Source organism: Mauremys reevesii, linkage group 9 (assembly GCF_016161935.1).
Source record: "Mauremys reevesii isolate NIE-2019 linkage group 9, ASM1616193v1, whole genome shotgun sequence".
In the NCBI taxonomy this organism is placed as follows: domain Eukaryota; kingdom Metazoa; phylum Chordata; order Testudines; family Geoemydidae; genus Mauremys; species Mauremys reevesii.
In genome coordinates this window covers 98851606-98866557 of record NC_052631.1, presented here as the reverse complement: position 1 = coordinate 98866557, position 14952 = coordinate 98851606, and the positions used below count along the sequence as shown (strand labels likewise).

At 46.2% G+C, this 14952-nt stretch overlaps 1 protein-coding gene across 3 annotated transcripts in view; it reads left to right on the top strand.

The window, feature by feature from the left end:
- Positions 1 to 14952, top strand: part of LOC120371809 (protein FAM122A-like) — a 132467-nt gene that overhangs the window by 94257 nt on the left and 23258 nt on the right. Inside the window, exons 1-2 of one of the 3 annotated variants that reach the window (XM_039488076.1) lie at positions 1926 to 2187; positions 13570 to 13648. In XM_039488076.1, the coding sequence (XP_039344010.1) occupies positions 2072 to 2187; positions 13570 to 13648 (195 nt within the window). In that variant the 5' untranslated portion in view covers positions 1926 to 2071. Of the gene's footprint in view, positions 1 to 1925; positions 2188 to 13569; positions 13649 to 14952 lie in introns of those variants that run through there. The other 2 variants (XM_039488077.1, XM_039488081.1) reach the window with 2 other exon arrangements.

Here is a 14952-nt window from a genome sequence, read left to right as displayed (position 1 = left end):
TTTTGAGTATTTAATAAAAGAATCAGGATTTGTCTAATCTCTGGAAGATAGCTTCACAGCTCAGAATGCTTTGTCTCCAGCTTTTACATGCTTCCACTATTGTCAACTCTCAACATTTCATTGAGAGTCTCATGCTGATTGATATTTTTCTTAAAGCTCCAGCTCCTGAAGTGATGTGCTTATGGTTGATTTTTTTAAAAAGGCATTTGTTATAAGAACATAAGAACGGCCAAACTGGGTCAGACCAAAGGTCCATCTAGCCCAGTATCCTGTCTTCCACCAGTGACCAATGCCAGGTGTTTCGGAGGGAATTAACAGAACAGGTTATCATCAAGTGATCGATCTGCTGTTGCCCATTCCCAGCTTCTGGCAAGCAGAGGCTAGGGACATCATCCCTGTCCATCTTGGCTAAAAGCCATTGATGGACCTATCCTCCATGAATGTATCTAGTTCTTTTTTTGAACCCTGTTAGCATCTTGGCATTCACAATATCCTCTGGGAAAGAGTTCCACGGGTTGTCTTCATGGTTGTGGAAAAAGCTTGCAAATATGACCCCTAAACACTAAGAACCCAGAGGCTGATATATAGGTATGTAGTATGACAGTAGATAGATGGATAGATAGATGAGTGGGAACATGGCCACGATACTTGGGGTTATCACTTGATTCTTATGAAAAGTGCCCTGGGATGTTTCGTGCCCCTGTCAGGTAAATTCCACAGCTTAATTATATATTGCATTTGTGAGACAGCAGCTTCCAGACCACAGAGTTCCTGGCTCCAGCCCATGGGCTCCCAGCTAACAATCTATAACAAAGCCCCCAAGGATCCAACCTGCAGAAGTTACAGGTAGGGAGCAGGAGCTCACTGGAACTGCATGGGTCAAGCACAGCCCATCAGTAAGGGGGAGTGGGAGACAGGGCCGTCCAGAGGATTCCGGGGGCCTGGGGTCTTCGGCGGCGGGGGGCCCTTCTGTTCCGGGACCCGCCACCAAAGTGCCCCGAAGACCTGCGGCGGGGGCCCCCCCCCGCCGCCGAATTACCACCGAAGCGGGACCCGCCGCCGAAGTGCAGCCCGGTCTTCGGCGGTAATTCGGCGGAGGGGGGGCCCCTGCCACGGGTCTTCAGGGCATTTCGGCGGCGGGTCCCGGAAGGAAAGGGCCCCCCTCCGCTGAATTACCGCCGAAGACCGAGCTGAACTCAGCGGCGGGTCCCGCTCCGTCTTCGGCAGTAATTCGCCAGCGGGGGGTCCTTCCGCCCCGGAGCAGAAGGACCCGCCACCGGTGAAGACCGGGAGAGGAAGAAGCTCCTGCGCCCGGCCCCGCAAGAGTTTTCCGGGCCCACCGGAGCGAGTGAAGGACTCTGCTCCAGGGGCCCCGAAAAACTCTGGTGGGGGCCCCTGTGGGGCCTGGACCAATTGCCCCTCTTGCCCCCCCCCCCTCTGGGCGGCCCTGGTGGGAGATGCACACACAGCACCAGCAGTCCCACACACAGTAGATCACGTGATACGTGTGCTATTCCGTTCCTGCCTTCTGAAGCCTCCGGCACTGGCCGCTTCCAGAAGACAGGATACTAGACTAGCTGGACCATTGGTCTGACCCGCAATGGCCATTCCTCTCTTAACCACTTTCTCTGGGCGGTGATATACTGCGCAGACGCAATTGCAACTCAGGAGCCTTACTACGGTTACACTGCGCATGTGCTGACGCCTCTTGACTCTGCTGCGTTTGTCATTCAGGTTCGCTATGGCGCATGCGTACTGCTTCCTCGCGGTACTCCGGGCCCGGTCGCTTGTTTCCCCGAGGCGGCGGCAAGGGCGGCCCCGCGCGCAGGGAGCCGCGAGGAGCCGCGGCTGGGGGAAGGCGCCGCCCCCTCTCGTCTCCCCAGCATGGGGCGCTGCTGGTGCCGCCCCGCTCGCCGGGCGCGCCGCGCCCCGGACTCTGCCTGCAGCGGCCTGTGCGGGGCCTGTAGGGGCGGCCGGGCCGGATCGGGGCAGGGGGCGGCATGAGGAGCCGCTGCGGCCGCCCCCAGTGAATGGGCCTCGCGGCGGAGCGGGAGCAGCCGGAGCCGCCGCGATGGCTCAAGAGAAAATGGAGCTGGACCTGGAGCTGCCGGCGGGGAGCGCGCCGGCCCCGAGCGACGGGGGGAGCCTGAGGAGATCGAACAGTGCCCCCCTCATCCACGGGCTGAGGTGAGAGACCCGGGCCTGCCCCCCCCCCAACCCACCCCCCGGCGGAGGGGAGAGACCCCGGCCAGCCGGCCCCCATCCCACCTGCCCCATCCCACCCCATCCCCGGGCTGAGGGGAGAGACCCGGGCCTGCCCCCCCCATCCCACCCCATCCACGGGCTGAGGGGAGAGACCCGGGCCTGCCCCATCCCATCCCATCCCCGGGCTGAGGGGAGAGACCCGGGCCTGCCCCATCCCATCCCATCCCTGGGCTGAGGGGAGAGACCCGGGCCTGCCCCCCCCATCCCATCCCATCCCCGGGCTGAGGGGAGAGACCCGGGCCATTTCTCCCCCCCCATCCCATCCACGTGCTGAGGTGAGACCCAGTCCTGGCGCCCCTCCCCTTCATCCCCCCTGCACCCCCCAGCCCTGGCCTGTGATGAGAGTTCCTCACCTCCTCCACAGACTCATCCTGTCAGTATTCTAGGGTGATGTGAAGAGGCCTATTCTCTGGACACAGATTTCTTGCCTCCTTTTTGTATGGTGGAGCAGGAGACATAGGTTTTGGTCCAAGGTGCTTTCCAGTCCCTTCTCCAGGAGCTAATGAACTGGGGAAGTGCCCAGTCTAGTCTCCATCTCGCCTCCCTAAAGTGGCTGTTGGGAGCAAGCTCACTTTTGATATTTGATCACAGTTGTTCAGGTTAAATGCAGGATTTGATTTTCCTGATGAAAGTTTAAAACACTCCCTCTCCTTGGAATGTGTTTTAGTGTACTTTTCACTGATACATAGGTTGTCAAATACATAACCATTCCCCAGAGATCAGGAGCATATGCCCACTGCATCATCACCAAATTAGTTTTTCTGTGAGAGCCAGAGATGGAAAGAGCCAACTGGCTGACCTATCCGCAGGGGATTCCTGGACTAGATTTAATGTGCAATTTTCCACCTGAGCTGATGTAACTGGGCCCTTATGTCAAGGTATCTGCACACTGCCGTACTACGATTTTGTTGCTTCTGAGGCAACAGCAACTTGAGTTTCTATAAAATGTAGTGGAGTACAGTCTTTCTCATATTTAAAACAGAAGCATGTTTTGTATCCAGTTGCATCTCAGTAGCTAAGCAGAGTTACTTAATATTTGGATGAGATATGCTGATGCTTCAGAAAGTGGTAGTATGATTTGGTATGTTTTTTCCATATGAAACTGTAGATATACTACTAATGCTTCACAGTGGTATCTGGTGCTCTGTTCTCTTTTGGATAAGATGTAAAACTGAGACCTTGTCCACTATTTTGGCCCTTGTATCTTTGAAAATATGTAGGTAGCTAGTTAGAATTTGCCTGACTAAATTTTCCCTGACGTTTCAGTTAGACACTGTATTTTTCACTTCTTATTCTAAACTATTTTGTAGTGGTGCTATGTGGAGTTAAAACAAATGTTGCATTCACCTGTGGAGGTGGGGGTGACATTTCAGCGGTAGATGAAATAGCAATCACTCGATTATTTGTGTTTCAGTTTAAGATTGTAAACACTCTTAAGATCAGCAAAGAATCCTGTGGCACCTTATAGACTAACAGGATTCTTTGCTGCTTCTACAGAACCAGACTAACACGGCTACCCCTCTGATACTCTTAAGATCCTTCATGATGCAAGACACTATACAAACGTTAGAACAGCGTTTCTCAAACAGGGCTCGCCGCTTGTGTAGGGAAAGCCCCTGGGAGGCTGGGCCGGTGTGTTTACCTGCCCCGTCTGCAGGTCCGGCCGATCACGGCTTCCACTGGCCGTGGATTGCTGCTCCAGGTCAATGGGAGCTGCTGAAAGTGGTGCGGGCTGAAGGACTTACTGGCCACCACTTCCAGCAGCTCCTCTTGGCCCAAAGCTGCGATCCGCAGCCAGTGGGAGCCGCGATTCGCCGGACCTGCGGACCGGGCAGGTAAACACGCTGCCCCAGCCCGCCAGGGGCTTTCCCTACACAAGCGGTGACCCCTGTTTGAGAAACCCTTAGTTAAAATAATTTATTATCTGAGAAGAGTTTAGTCAAATCATGAGGGAACATTACTTACTGGGCCCTTTAGCCTCTAGGGGTTTTACTTCTGCATTAAAGACGAGGACAGTTGTGTGTGGTAACAGGCCTGTTAATTTTATTTTGGACAATTGTAGCTTGTGTTGGCAAATGGAACACTATAGTGAGAGATTCAGGAACTATATTGTAGACGTTAGACTACCTACTTAAAATGTAGCCTTGTACACGTGTCTTTAGTATTTTTTCTAAATTCATTTTGTAGATTATAAACATGAGATTTATAAGAAAGCTATTAGTAGATGGCTAGCCCAGTGAATGGTGTAAATCTTTCTACTCTAAGAACTAAAGTTACTATTACTGGTTTAAAAAGAACAGTAGAGAATTTTGTGCTTTTTTTTTTTAATCTCCAGTTGTCATTAATGTTAAGTGAATATCATCTAATAAGAGCTTGACTCTTACTAGTTTCCAAAGTGTTTCCCATGAAAGGGAAATTCTGAGTTTTGACCAGTGCTGCTGCGTATGCAGATCAGTTTGCAGATCATGGCCTTTGTGTCTAGTCTTCTGATTAGCATTTAAATGTTAAAGAAACAGTCAGTAAAAGAGAAGTAGTTAGAATTGTCAACCGTGGCCACTCTTCAGGCCCTCCATGGCCCCTTAACTGTTTTTCTCTGGGTTTTGGTTCCATTCCTAAAAATCTAGGATGTGTTGTCTATGACAGCTGTCTGTCTACCTTTAAATTAGATGCCATAGATATTTCTTCACTACTAATCTCAGCTGAGGAAAAAGCTCATCTCTAAATTTTGGGTCAGAGCCCGTTTCAACTTCTACCTGACCCACTTCCTATATCAGATGATAACTAATTGTCACCTGCAAGAGGAACAGGTGAGAGGGTTTTCTTCATGATTTCCTCAAGAACTGTGATTGCCAAATATGGGCAAATAGAGATGGGGTATAATTGTGGTGAAAAGGGCTGCACTGAATTCCTAAGGAAGAATGAAAGTTTGTGAAATAGATTCTGTGAACAAGTTGATGTTAGCTGTTTCCTGCAGAATGTAAAGCCTTATTTAGCAGTTTTATCTTATATTAATTTCCAACATAATGTCATTGAGAGTGATTGAAACAAATGGGTGTATACATTGTAATGCCTTAAAGTTCTTGTTTTGTATGTTTACTACAGTTGGAATAGTTGTCATCATCTAACATTTAGATTATTAAATTTATCAATATGGCATGATCCCTGTTTGAATCTTAAACCTTTATGATTTTTTAAAGGATACCTGATCGTATGACTGAACAAACTAAAAATATTCTAAAGTTCTTTTTGTCTAATAGATACAACAAGCATTTTGAACTGTGAGAGTTTCAGCTTCTGAAAATTTCTTTACTAAACTAGAGCTCAGTTCCCACCTTGGAGAACAAGCCTAATGCCACTGTCCAGCTGGGAATGGTTGGGTCATTACACCAATTGATTCTATTTCCCTATGTTAAGTTCTCTTCTATCTCTCTCACCTTCATCTCTTAAAAAAGTTTTTTTTTTTTTTTTTTTTTTCCTCCGCCTGAGCTCTCTATCTCTTGATTAGACTCTGTTTCTATGTGTTGGTTTTCCACACCTTTCTGTTCTCTGTGTATATAATAATATCTTCTGTGTGTGTGTCTTCCATATCCGAAGAAAAAAGTGAGCTTTAGCTAAGCAGCATGCTACAAAAAAAATTTTAGTCTCTTGGTGCCACACAAGTACTTTTTTTTTTTTGGATACAGACTAACACGGCTGCTACTCTGAAAACTGTCCAGCTTGTATTTTTAAAAACAAAAAGCTTCTTATAAGGTGGTAGTTGTGTCCATCTGTTTGAGATCAGAAATGAGTTAAGATAGCAAAATATAAAGTAGATGACTTTTCGATACAAATGTCGCAATCAGATTGACACATTCAGAAGTCAGTGGGGCTGTGTGTGGGCATGTTGACCAGATTGCAGGACTGGGCTTTAAACTATAGTATTAATTACTGTAAAAATTTGTTCAGTTCCTACAGTCTGCTTATTCATAAAGTGCAAAGTTTTGGCTATCAGGAATGTAGAGAATGGCAGAAAAAACTTGCTACTAGAGTATATCTAAAAATAGAGCACTTTGCATGAAATAATCTAGTCCACTATCTTAAATGAATCTGCCCTTTCTTTGAGTGATGGTCCCTATTGTATTCCACTGTGGGTTATGCATGTGTTCCATGCACCTGGAGCTGGAGAATTTGAAAGTAATGTCTGTTGGTCTGTGCATGTGCCCTGGCTCACCTCATGACTCTGACCGAGGTGATAAAAGGTGAGTCAGACTGACCGCCTCTCCAGTTCCTTCTCACTGTCGCATGGTCCAGGTTGGAACTTCTCTGTGTCCTTAGCTTCGGCTTCATCCCTTAAGATAAAATTTAGATTTGTAAATAGTTTTTAGCATCTTGTACAGTTTATCGTTTTAGTGTTTTCATAGTTTTTGTGCTAGATTAATTGTTAGGGGAACACTCCCTCCCCTCACACCATCCTCCCCCGTGCTGGTACTAGACTGTTCCCAGAACTCTGGCTTCAAACTCTGCGTGTCCTGCCCACGATCCTTCTCAGTCAATGATGACCACCAGGACTGTACTGCCCCGGGGAAGCACACATCGCAGTGAGGTGCAGTATCTGCCAATCGTTCCCCAGCCATATTTGAGAAGGGCAGGGACTCTCCATTCAAAAACACCTCATGGAAAAGGGCCTGAGGTCTCAATCGGACCCAGGCTGCGACCTCCCTCCTACTCACCGACATATGCATTGGCCTGACTTGGCAAGGAGTGAGCCTCCATCACTGGTGCCAGATAATCTACTCCTACAGAACCCCTGGCAAGATCTTTTCGGGAACCCAGGAGGGACTCTCATATGCATGAGATTAAGTCTTCCTCAAAATCCATTTAGAAGAAGTTGGAGTCAGCTCTGAGCAAGCCTGGCACCTCATCCCAAGAGGACTTAGCATGTCCTAAGTCCCAGAGGCTTGACAAGAAAGCCCATAAATATTGGGCTCCATCAGTACCAAAATGGGATCTGTAGGTACCGTCATTCTCGGCACCTCCAAAACCTCGGGATCCGTTGGCACTGATGAAGACCGCTCACTGCCTACCCATGGCACCATCTTTGATAGCACCCTCTCAAGCTACAATGATCTGGGCAAAGACAACTCCTCTTACACTGGAGAGACCTGGGTCCCATGTTGCTCCTCAGAACATCTTTGTTCCCCTGGATCTAGAATCCCCTCCATTGGGTCCGTTTCTTTCCAGAGATGTCATAACACCACCTGGGGAGTTGACCACTCGGAGAAGTTTATCACCCGTTCCTTCCCCAAGGTACAGCTTTCCTTCAGTAGCACCGATGGTACCACCTCTGGAACAGAACTCAGCTTTCTCCTCATCAGGAGACTGATCCAAGGAGACTGTTTCCTTACCCTATATATCTTCCACCTCACAAAAGACTTACACCAGCTTGGGACAAAACTCCACGTTTAGCTTGGAGTTGCTGGTACCCCATGTCATGGGGGAAGCCACCATATCCCCCTTTCGAGACTTCCTGCTGGTCATATTGGGGGTCCTGGGTCCTGCACAGTTGATAGGGAGTCTCTCATTGCTTCCCTTTGAAGGAGGTGCTCAGATCACCCCAGGATCCTTCAGAGGAGGAAGAGCAATACGCACTGGATCTGGCAGTTCTGCTGGAACCAGCAAGACTACCAACTTTGTGTCCAGACAAAGCAGTAACCCCTATGTCTTCTTTCCCTCCCCCCAGATGAATTCAGGCAGTTCCAGGATCATATTTGTAGAATTGAAGGTGAACTACAGATTCCTCTTGAAGAGATTCAGGAATCCAAGCACAAGCTCCATGACATCCTCCACCCATCTGGATCCAACAAAATAGCACTCCCCATTAATGAAGCTATAATGGAGCCAGAAAGGTATGGCACACCCCTGCCATTGTGCTCCCACCCCTAAGAGGGCAGAAAAACTCTTATGTGCCAGCCAAAGGGGCTAAATTCTTGTTTTCTCACCCCTCTGCCAATTCTTTGGTCGTTCAAGCAGCTTCTGAAAGGGCTAGACAGCAACACCCCTGGTTTACCACTGTGGACAAAGAGGGTAAGCGCCTAGACCTACTGGGCAGAATGATCTTCTCGTTATCTGGCCTCCAGTTCAGGATAGACAACTACCAGGCACTAATGGCCAAGTAAGACTTTCTGAACTACTCCAAGTTTGCAGAATTCACTGACAGACTTCCACAACAGGACAGAGCTTGTTTCCAGGCTTTGATAGACTAAAGCAAACTAATAACAAAGACTTCTCTCCAATCTGCAGTCGATGCCGTTAACACATTCTCCAGAGCCATGGCTACTGCCATTGTTCTGCACAGAGGGCCATGGCTCCCTGTGTCACGGTTCTTTCATGAGGTCCAGAATACCATGGAGGACCTCCCCTTCATGAATTAATTATTCAATCAGATGAGTCATCTTGAAGGATTCTAGGGCTACCCTCCGCTCTCTGGGGTTATATACATCTGTCCCCATGAAGAAGTCCCTTAGACAGTCATCTAGAACTAGACCCATGGTTCAACAAATTTTTTATCGGAGGCCCTATGAACCACCACACAAAAGGCAGAGTGTTCAAAGGACCTGCTAACTTGCACCTTCTGCAACCGTCTCGAAGCACTATTTTTGATGGGATCTCAAGAGTTGTGAGCCATTAAGCCCAACATTGTCCCACCTTTACACACCATTTGGAGGTCATCTAGCACACTTTCACAACATCTGGAGTACAGTAACAACAGACCAGTGGGTACTGAACTTCAGCCTCTCTAGGTATATGATCAAGTTTACATCCCTGCCTCCTCCACCTTTCGAGGAGCACTCTCAGGAAATTGTTCTCAAGCAAGAGGTGGGCTCCCTATTAGAGCAAGGAGTGATAGAACGTGTCCCTCCTCAATATCAAGAGAGCAGCTTTTACTCAACTTTTTCCTTATACCCAAAAAGAAGGATGGATGGATGGAGACCACTTCTCAACCTCTGCTACCTCATTCACTTCATTCAAGTTCACTCAAATTTTGTCTGGTCATGTAGGGCTCTGTAATACCATCCTTAGAAAAGGACATGTGGTTTACAGCTTTCGATATCAAGGACGTCTACTTTCAGGTAGATATTCATCTCACTCACAGATGCTTTCTCAGATGCTTTTGTCAGTGGTGGGCTTTGACCATTTTCATACAGAGTGCTCTCTTTCACCATAGAGGGCCCCCCCCCCGCCCCCGAGTCTTCACCAAAGTATTCACAGTAGTGACAGATCACGCCAGACGCTTTGGTCTTATTGTCTTTCCCTGCCTCCATGACTGGCTCCTTGTTGCCAGGTCATGCCAGAAGGCCCATGTGTTGAATCTACTGATGCTACATCCCTTCTCTACCCTGGGGTCAGCATAAATACTGAACAATCTACTCTCAGCCGCACACAGTTTCTGGACTTCATTGGGACCACCCTGGATTCAGTCACTGCAAGGGCATAATTGCCCATGGACCAGTTGCAGATCATGAACAGTATTATAGTCAGGTATCAGAGGAGTAGCCGTGTTAGTCTGGATTTGTAAAAGCAGCAAAGAGTTCTGTGGCACGTTATAGACTAACAGACGTATTGGAGCATGAGCTTTCGTGGGTGAATACCCAGTTTGTTGGATGCAAGTATTATAGTCCACATCACAAACAGCAGTCAAGTCCTGGTGAAGACATGCCTATCTCTCTTAGGTCATATGGCCTCATGTCTCACATCACTCTGTTCGCAAGATTCCACCTTTGTTGCCTCCAGGCATGGCTCCAGTTGGTATACACTCCAAACCACCATCCTATGATCTTCATAGTAACAATTCCTGCCAAGGTGGTTTCTTCTGGACTGTAGCGGACAAATCCTCGACAGGTGTTTCTTCCCTCCTCTCCAGACAGGACCATTACCACAGACCCATCCCTGTTCCGTTGGGGAGCCCACATGGACAGCCACTCAACACAAGGGATGTAAACACCCTGAGTTATAAGCAGTCCAGAAGGCATGCAAGGCTTTTCTTCCGTTCACCTGCATTCACCATGTCCTTATACTGTCTCCCTGTGTGCACAAGTGGTCAGTTTGTGGGACTGTTGTGTCTGCAACTAAATCATCCTATCAGCAGCCTCTTTCCCAGAAAATGAAATATGCTCGCAGACTCTCTCAGCAGACATTTTGCAGTTGACCATGAGTGGGAACTCTTACAACTCGGTACTGCACAATATCTTTGATCTATGAGGAATCCCATCCGAAGAAGTGAGCTGTAGCTCACGAAAGCTCATGCTAAAATATATTTGTTAGTCTTTAAGGTGCCACAAGTACTCCTGTTCTTTTTGCGGATACAGACTAACACGGCTGCTACTCTGAATCCAGAGATTTGTTCACCTTCATAACAAACAGAAAATGCATCGAATAGTGCTCCAGATGAGCCCTAGATCACCACTCTCAAGGCAACACTCTACTTTTTCCTTGGTCAGATCACCTGAACTATGCATTCCCTCCATTACTGCGCCTACCATCAGGACAGGGCATGGGTTATCCTGATCTCCCCCTACTGGCCCAGAAAGTTCAGTTTCCCGAATCTCCTGTGCATGTCATCCTGAGCACTGATCATCTCCCAACATTTCCCGAGCTACTGACCCAGAGGAATGGCAAGATCAAGCACACCAATCCATGTTCACTTTACCTCAGGGCTTGTTTTTTGGATGATCCTCCTTAGAATGGTCATGTTCCACAGCTGTATGAGACATACTTTCTAATAGTAGGAAGGAGTCCACTAGGCAGTTTTACTTGGCTAAGGGCTTGTCTTCATGTACAGCACTTTAGCGAAGATACTTCTATGCCAACTGGAGAGCTTCTCCCCTTGACGTAGTTCGCTACTGCCTCTTGGGGAGGTAGATTATGTCGGTGGGAGAAGCTCTCTTGTCAATATAGTGCTGTCTACACGGAGGGTGGGGGGTTAGGTAGGTATAACTACATCATTGTGCTGTGAATTTTTCACACAGCGATATGGTTATACCAATATAGGTCTGTAGTGTAGACCTGGCCTTAGTGGAAATGTTTTTCTTCTTGGGCACATCAAAGGAATGTTCTTCCAGAAAATGCAGATATTCCTCTCATTTTAGTTCGTATGCTTTCTCTAAAGGCATCAGGCCTATCGATTAGCTCCTTCTGAGTCCTCCTGGCAGTGATTAATATATATCATCTTCCTTCGCAAGGTTACTCTGTCTTCACTCACCCTCTGACCACCAGATTTTGGAAAGGCCTAATCAGAACCTTTTCACCTGTTCAGAAGCCTATTCCTCAGTGGGACTTGAATCTTGTTTGCTCAGGACTCACAAGGCCACACTTTTGAGCCCCTATCTTCCTGCTCCATGTCCCTTCTCTTCATGAAGGTTGCATTCCTAGTAGCCATCACCTCAGCCAGAAGGGTTGATGAGCTTGGAATGATGATGATGGATCCTGTTGACACTGTGTTCCATAAAGATAAGGTTTTGTTATGTTTATACCCCACATTCAGCCCAGAATTGTTTCTGAATTTCACTGACCCTATCAATCCACATACCTGTGTTCTTCCCTAAACTGCATGCTTCCTTAGAGGAACAGAGACTCCATGCCCTTGATGTCTAGTGGGCCTTGGCCTTTTACATACACAAAACAAGCCCAATCAGGAAGTCCCAGAAACTATTCATCACTATAACAGAAAGAATTGGGACAAGCAATCTCCACTCAGAGGATCTCCAAATGGATCTCTGTCTACATTCTACTCTGTTATCAACTATCGAACCTTCCCCGCTCCCCATGGAATACGAGTTCATTCCATGAGAGCACAAGCAGCAACTATGACATTGCTTCAGGAGGTATCCCTTTTTGTAAAGCAGCCAGGTGGGGCTCCGTTCACACCTTTGTGAGACATACTGTGGTCTTAGTCCAGGACTTCTCTGCTGATGGCTCCTTTGCTCAGCCCTAATGTCTACATCGGTGTTTCTCAAACTGGGGGTCCTGACCCAAAAAGAGGTCTCCAGGCTATTGTGGAGGAGTCACGAGATGGTATGGTGTTGTCACCTTTACTTCTGAACAGCTGCTGGCGAAGGCACTGCCTTCAGAGCTGGGTGGCCAGAGAGTAGTGACTGCTGGCCGGGCGCCCAGCTCCAAAGGCAGCACCACCCCAGCAGCAGCGTAGAAGTAAGGATGGCAGAGTATGGTATTGCTGTCTCCCCACCCCCCTCCAGTTCTGCCTCCCTCCAGCATTGTCCTCTATTTGGGAACTTGAAATATGGTCACCCTACTTTACGCTTTTTGAAAGGCTTCAGTGCCTTTGACTGCAATATTTTCAAAGTGGGGGCCCAGCAAAAAAATATTTGAGAACTGGTGGTCTACATCCTTGCACCCTTCTCCTTATTTACTGCTTGTTAATCACCTACAATGGAAAACAATAGGGACCATCACTTGAAGAAGAAGAGGTTTATTACATGTAACTGGATGTTCTTTGAGATATGAGGTCCCTATCTGTATTCCACTACTCGCCCTCCTTCTCCTCTGCTTTGGTTTGCCTATGATTCACGATAGGGAAGGAACTGGAGAGTTCCCTCTCTCTTTATCCCATTGGTCAGAGGCATGAGGTGATCCAGGGCACGTTCGTGGAGTAGTGGACACTACGTTGAGATTGTCTAGCTCTGGGCACATGGTGCGCACACAAAACCCACACTGAAATACAGATGGGGACCACACATATCGAAGAACCTCCAGTTACAGGTAAGTAACCTCCTCTTCATCTTTACTGAGGTACCACTTCAAAAAATAATTAGGACTTTCTAAATGGATATACTGGGTGCTTAATTTAACATTTTGAGTGCTGTATCAACACCTTGGTGAGGAGGGGTAGTAACTTATAAGGTGCTCTCAGTGATAAACTTCTGACCTGCAGTGTGATTTGTCTTTGATACCACTGGTATTGAGGCTTGCATCAGTCCATCTGTTGATTATGCTTACTCTCAAATTCTAGTGAATGAATTGTGTTTGGTGCTAAGGACTGCATATAGAAAGCTACACTCTAAACTCATACATTTCCATAGAAGAGACATCTCCATAAAAAGTTTGTAGCCACTCTAGTGAGGACTGAGCATGATTAATGTCATTAACTGGGGTAGTTGGAACTTGTTTCGGGGAGAGAGACTTGAGTTTTTGACTTTGGGTTAAGAGAGGATGAAAGCACACACACACACAGCTTATATTGAGGCATTTTTTTGTAGGAGGTGAAGGAGGGAAATGGCTCTTGAATTTGACCACTCTTTCTTTTCACAGTGATAATTCACAGGTGTTTCAGGCCAACATTTTGCGAACCCGCAGAAACAGTACAACAGTGATGAATCGTCATAGTCTGGTAAGAAAATGCTTAGTGCAAACATGTTGCCTACTTGTTATTTGGGTCTAAACAGGATTAAAGATATGGGTGTAAATTGAAAATTAACACTACATATTTTGTAGCTGTAGTGAAATTCTTTTTAAAGATCATCTGGCTTTAGAACACACATTTGTGTCATTCTGAAGACAACCTAGTTCATAATTTATTTAAGCAGATGATCTAAGATTGGATAAGAAGACCAATTTAGAAAGAGAATTGGTATATTCAGAAGTACCAGTCAGTTATTTCTAGGTCTCAATAATCTCTGCTTTGAATGTTTGTTTTTAAATAAATCCACTGACTTTACATTTATATTGCATCGTAGATTATAAGCCAGAAAGGACTGTTATGATGATTTAGCTGAACGCCAGTAAAACATAGGCCATAGGACTTCACTGAATTAATGCCTGTTTGAACTAGAGCATATATCTTAGAAAACCATCCAATCTTAATTTAAAAATTTCCATTATAACAATTTTTTGTAAACTTAAATGACTTTTTGTTAGTAAATATCTGCCTCAAAATTTAGCACAGTACTTATTTATGAACCCAAAGAAGATGCAACTTCTTTTTTAAAATATTGTTTCTTTTAAGTAAATCATTGTAGTCTGATTTATGGTCGAAAGGTAGTTTGGACTGATCCAATAGTAATTTGGAGTCAGTGCAGGCATATTTAAAAAGGATTTCTTGATCATATTGAAAGAACCACAGATACATAAATTGATGCATTTCTGGGGGGCCTGGGGCGGAAAAACAGTTCTCATGGTTTTTTAACCAAGAGGAAATTTTGCCTAGATTTAAAAAATATAAAATTTAACTGAAAACTGTTACATTTTTTCTTAAAATGTTTTCTAACTTTAAGAAACTGGCATAAGTGCAGTAACATGTCGATTTGTATACAGTGCACAACTAATGTTCTGGATGGATGGAGTGTCTTGTGTTAATGTCAGTTTATCTTTTTCTTACATACAGTATACAAGATGCTTAGACATATGCTAACTTGATGATTGATTGTTGCTATTTGGGTTACTTTAAGTAGAGATAACTTAATTCCTGTCCACCCCTTCCATACAGCCTCCTCACCCCCCAAAAAGCTAAAATTCCATTTCAAAACTAGGCCAGACAACTGGTTTGGAGGGCATTTGTTTTTGTAGTAGTTTTGAGATCCTTTATTTAAAGGCCTCAACAGATGAGCATAACATAAAAGCAATGTGCCTGCTGCTTAAGAAACAAAATATGATATAGTGCCAGTAGCACTGTAATTATGGTTGAGGAAACATTTA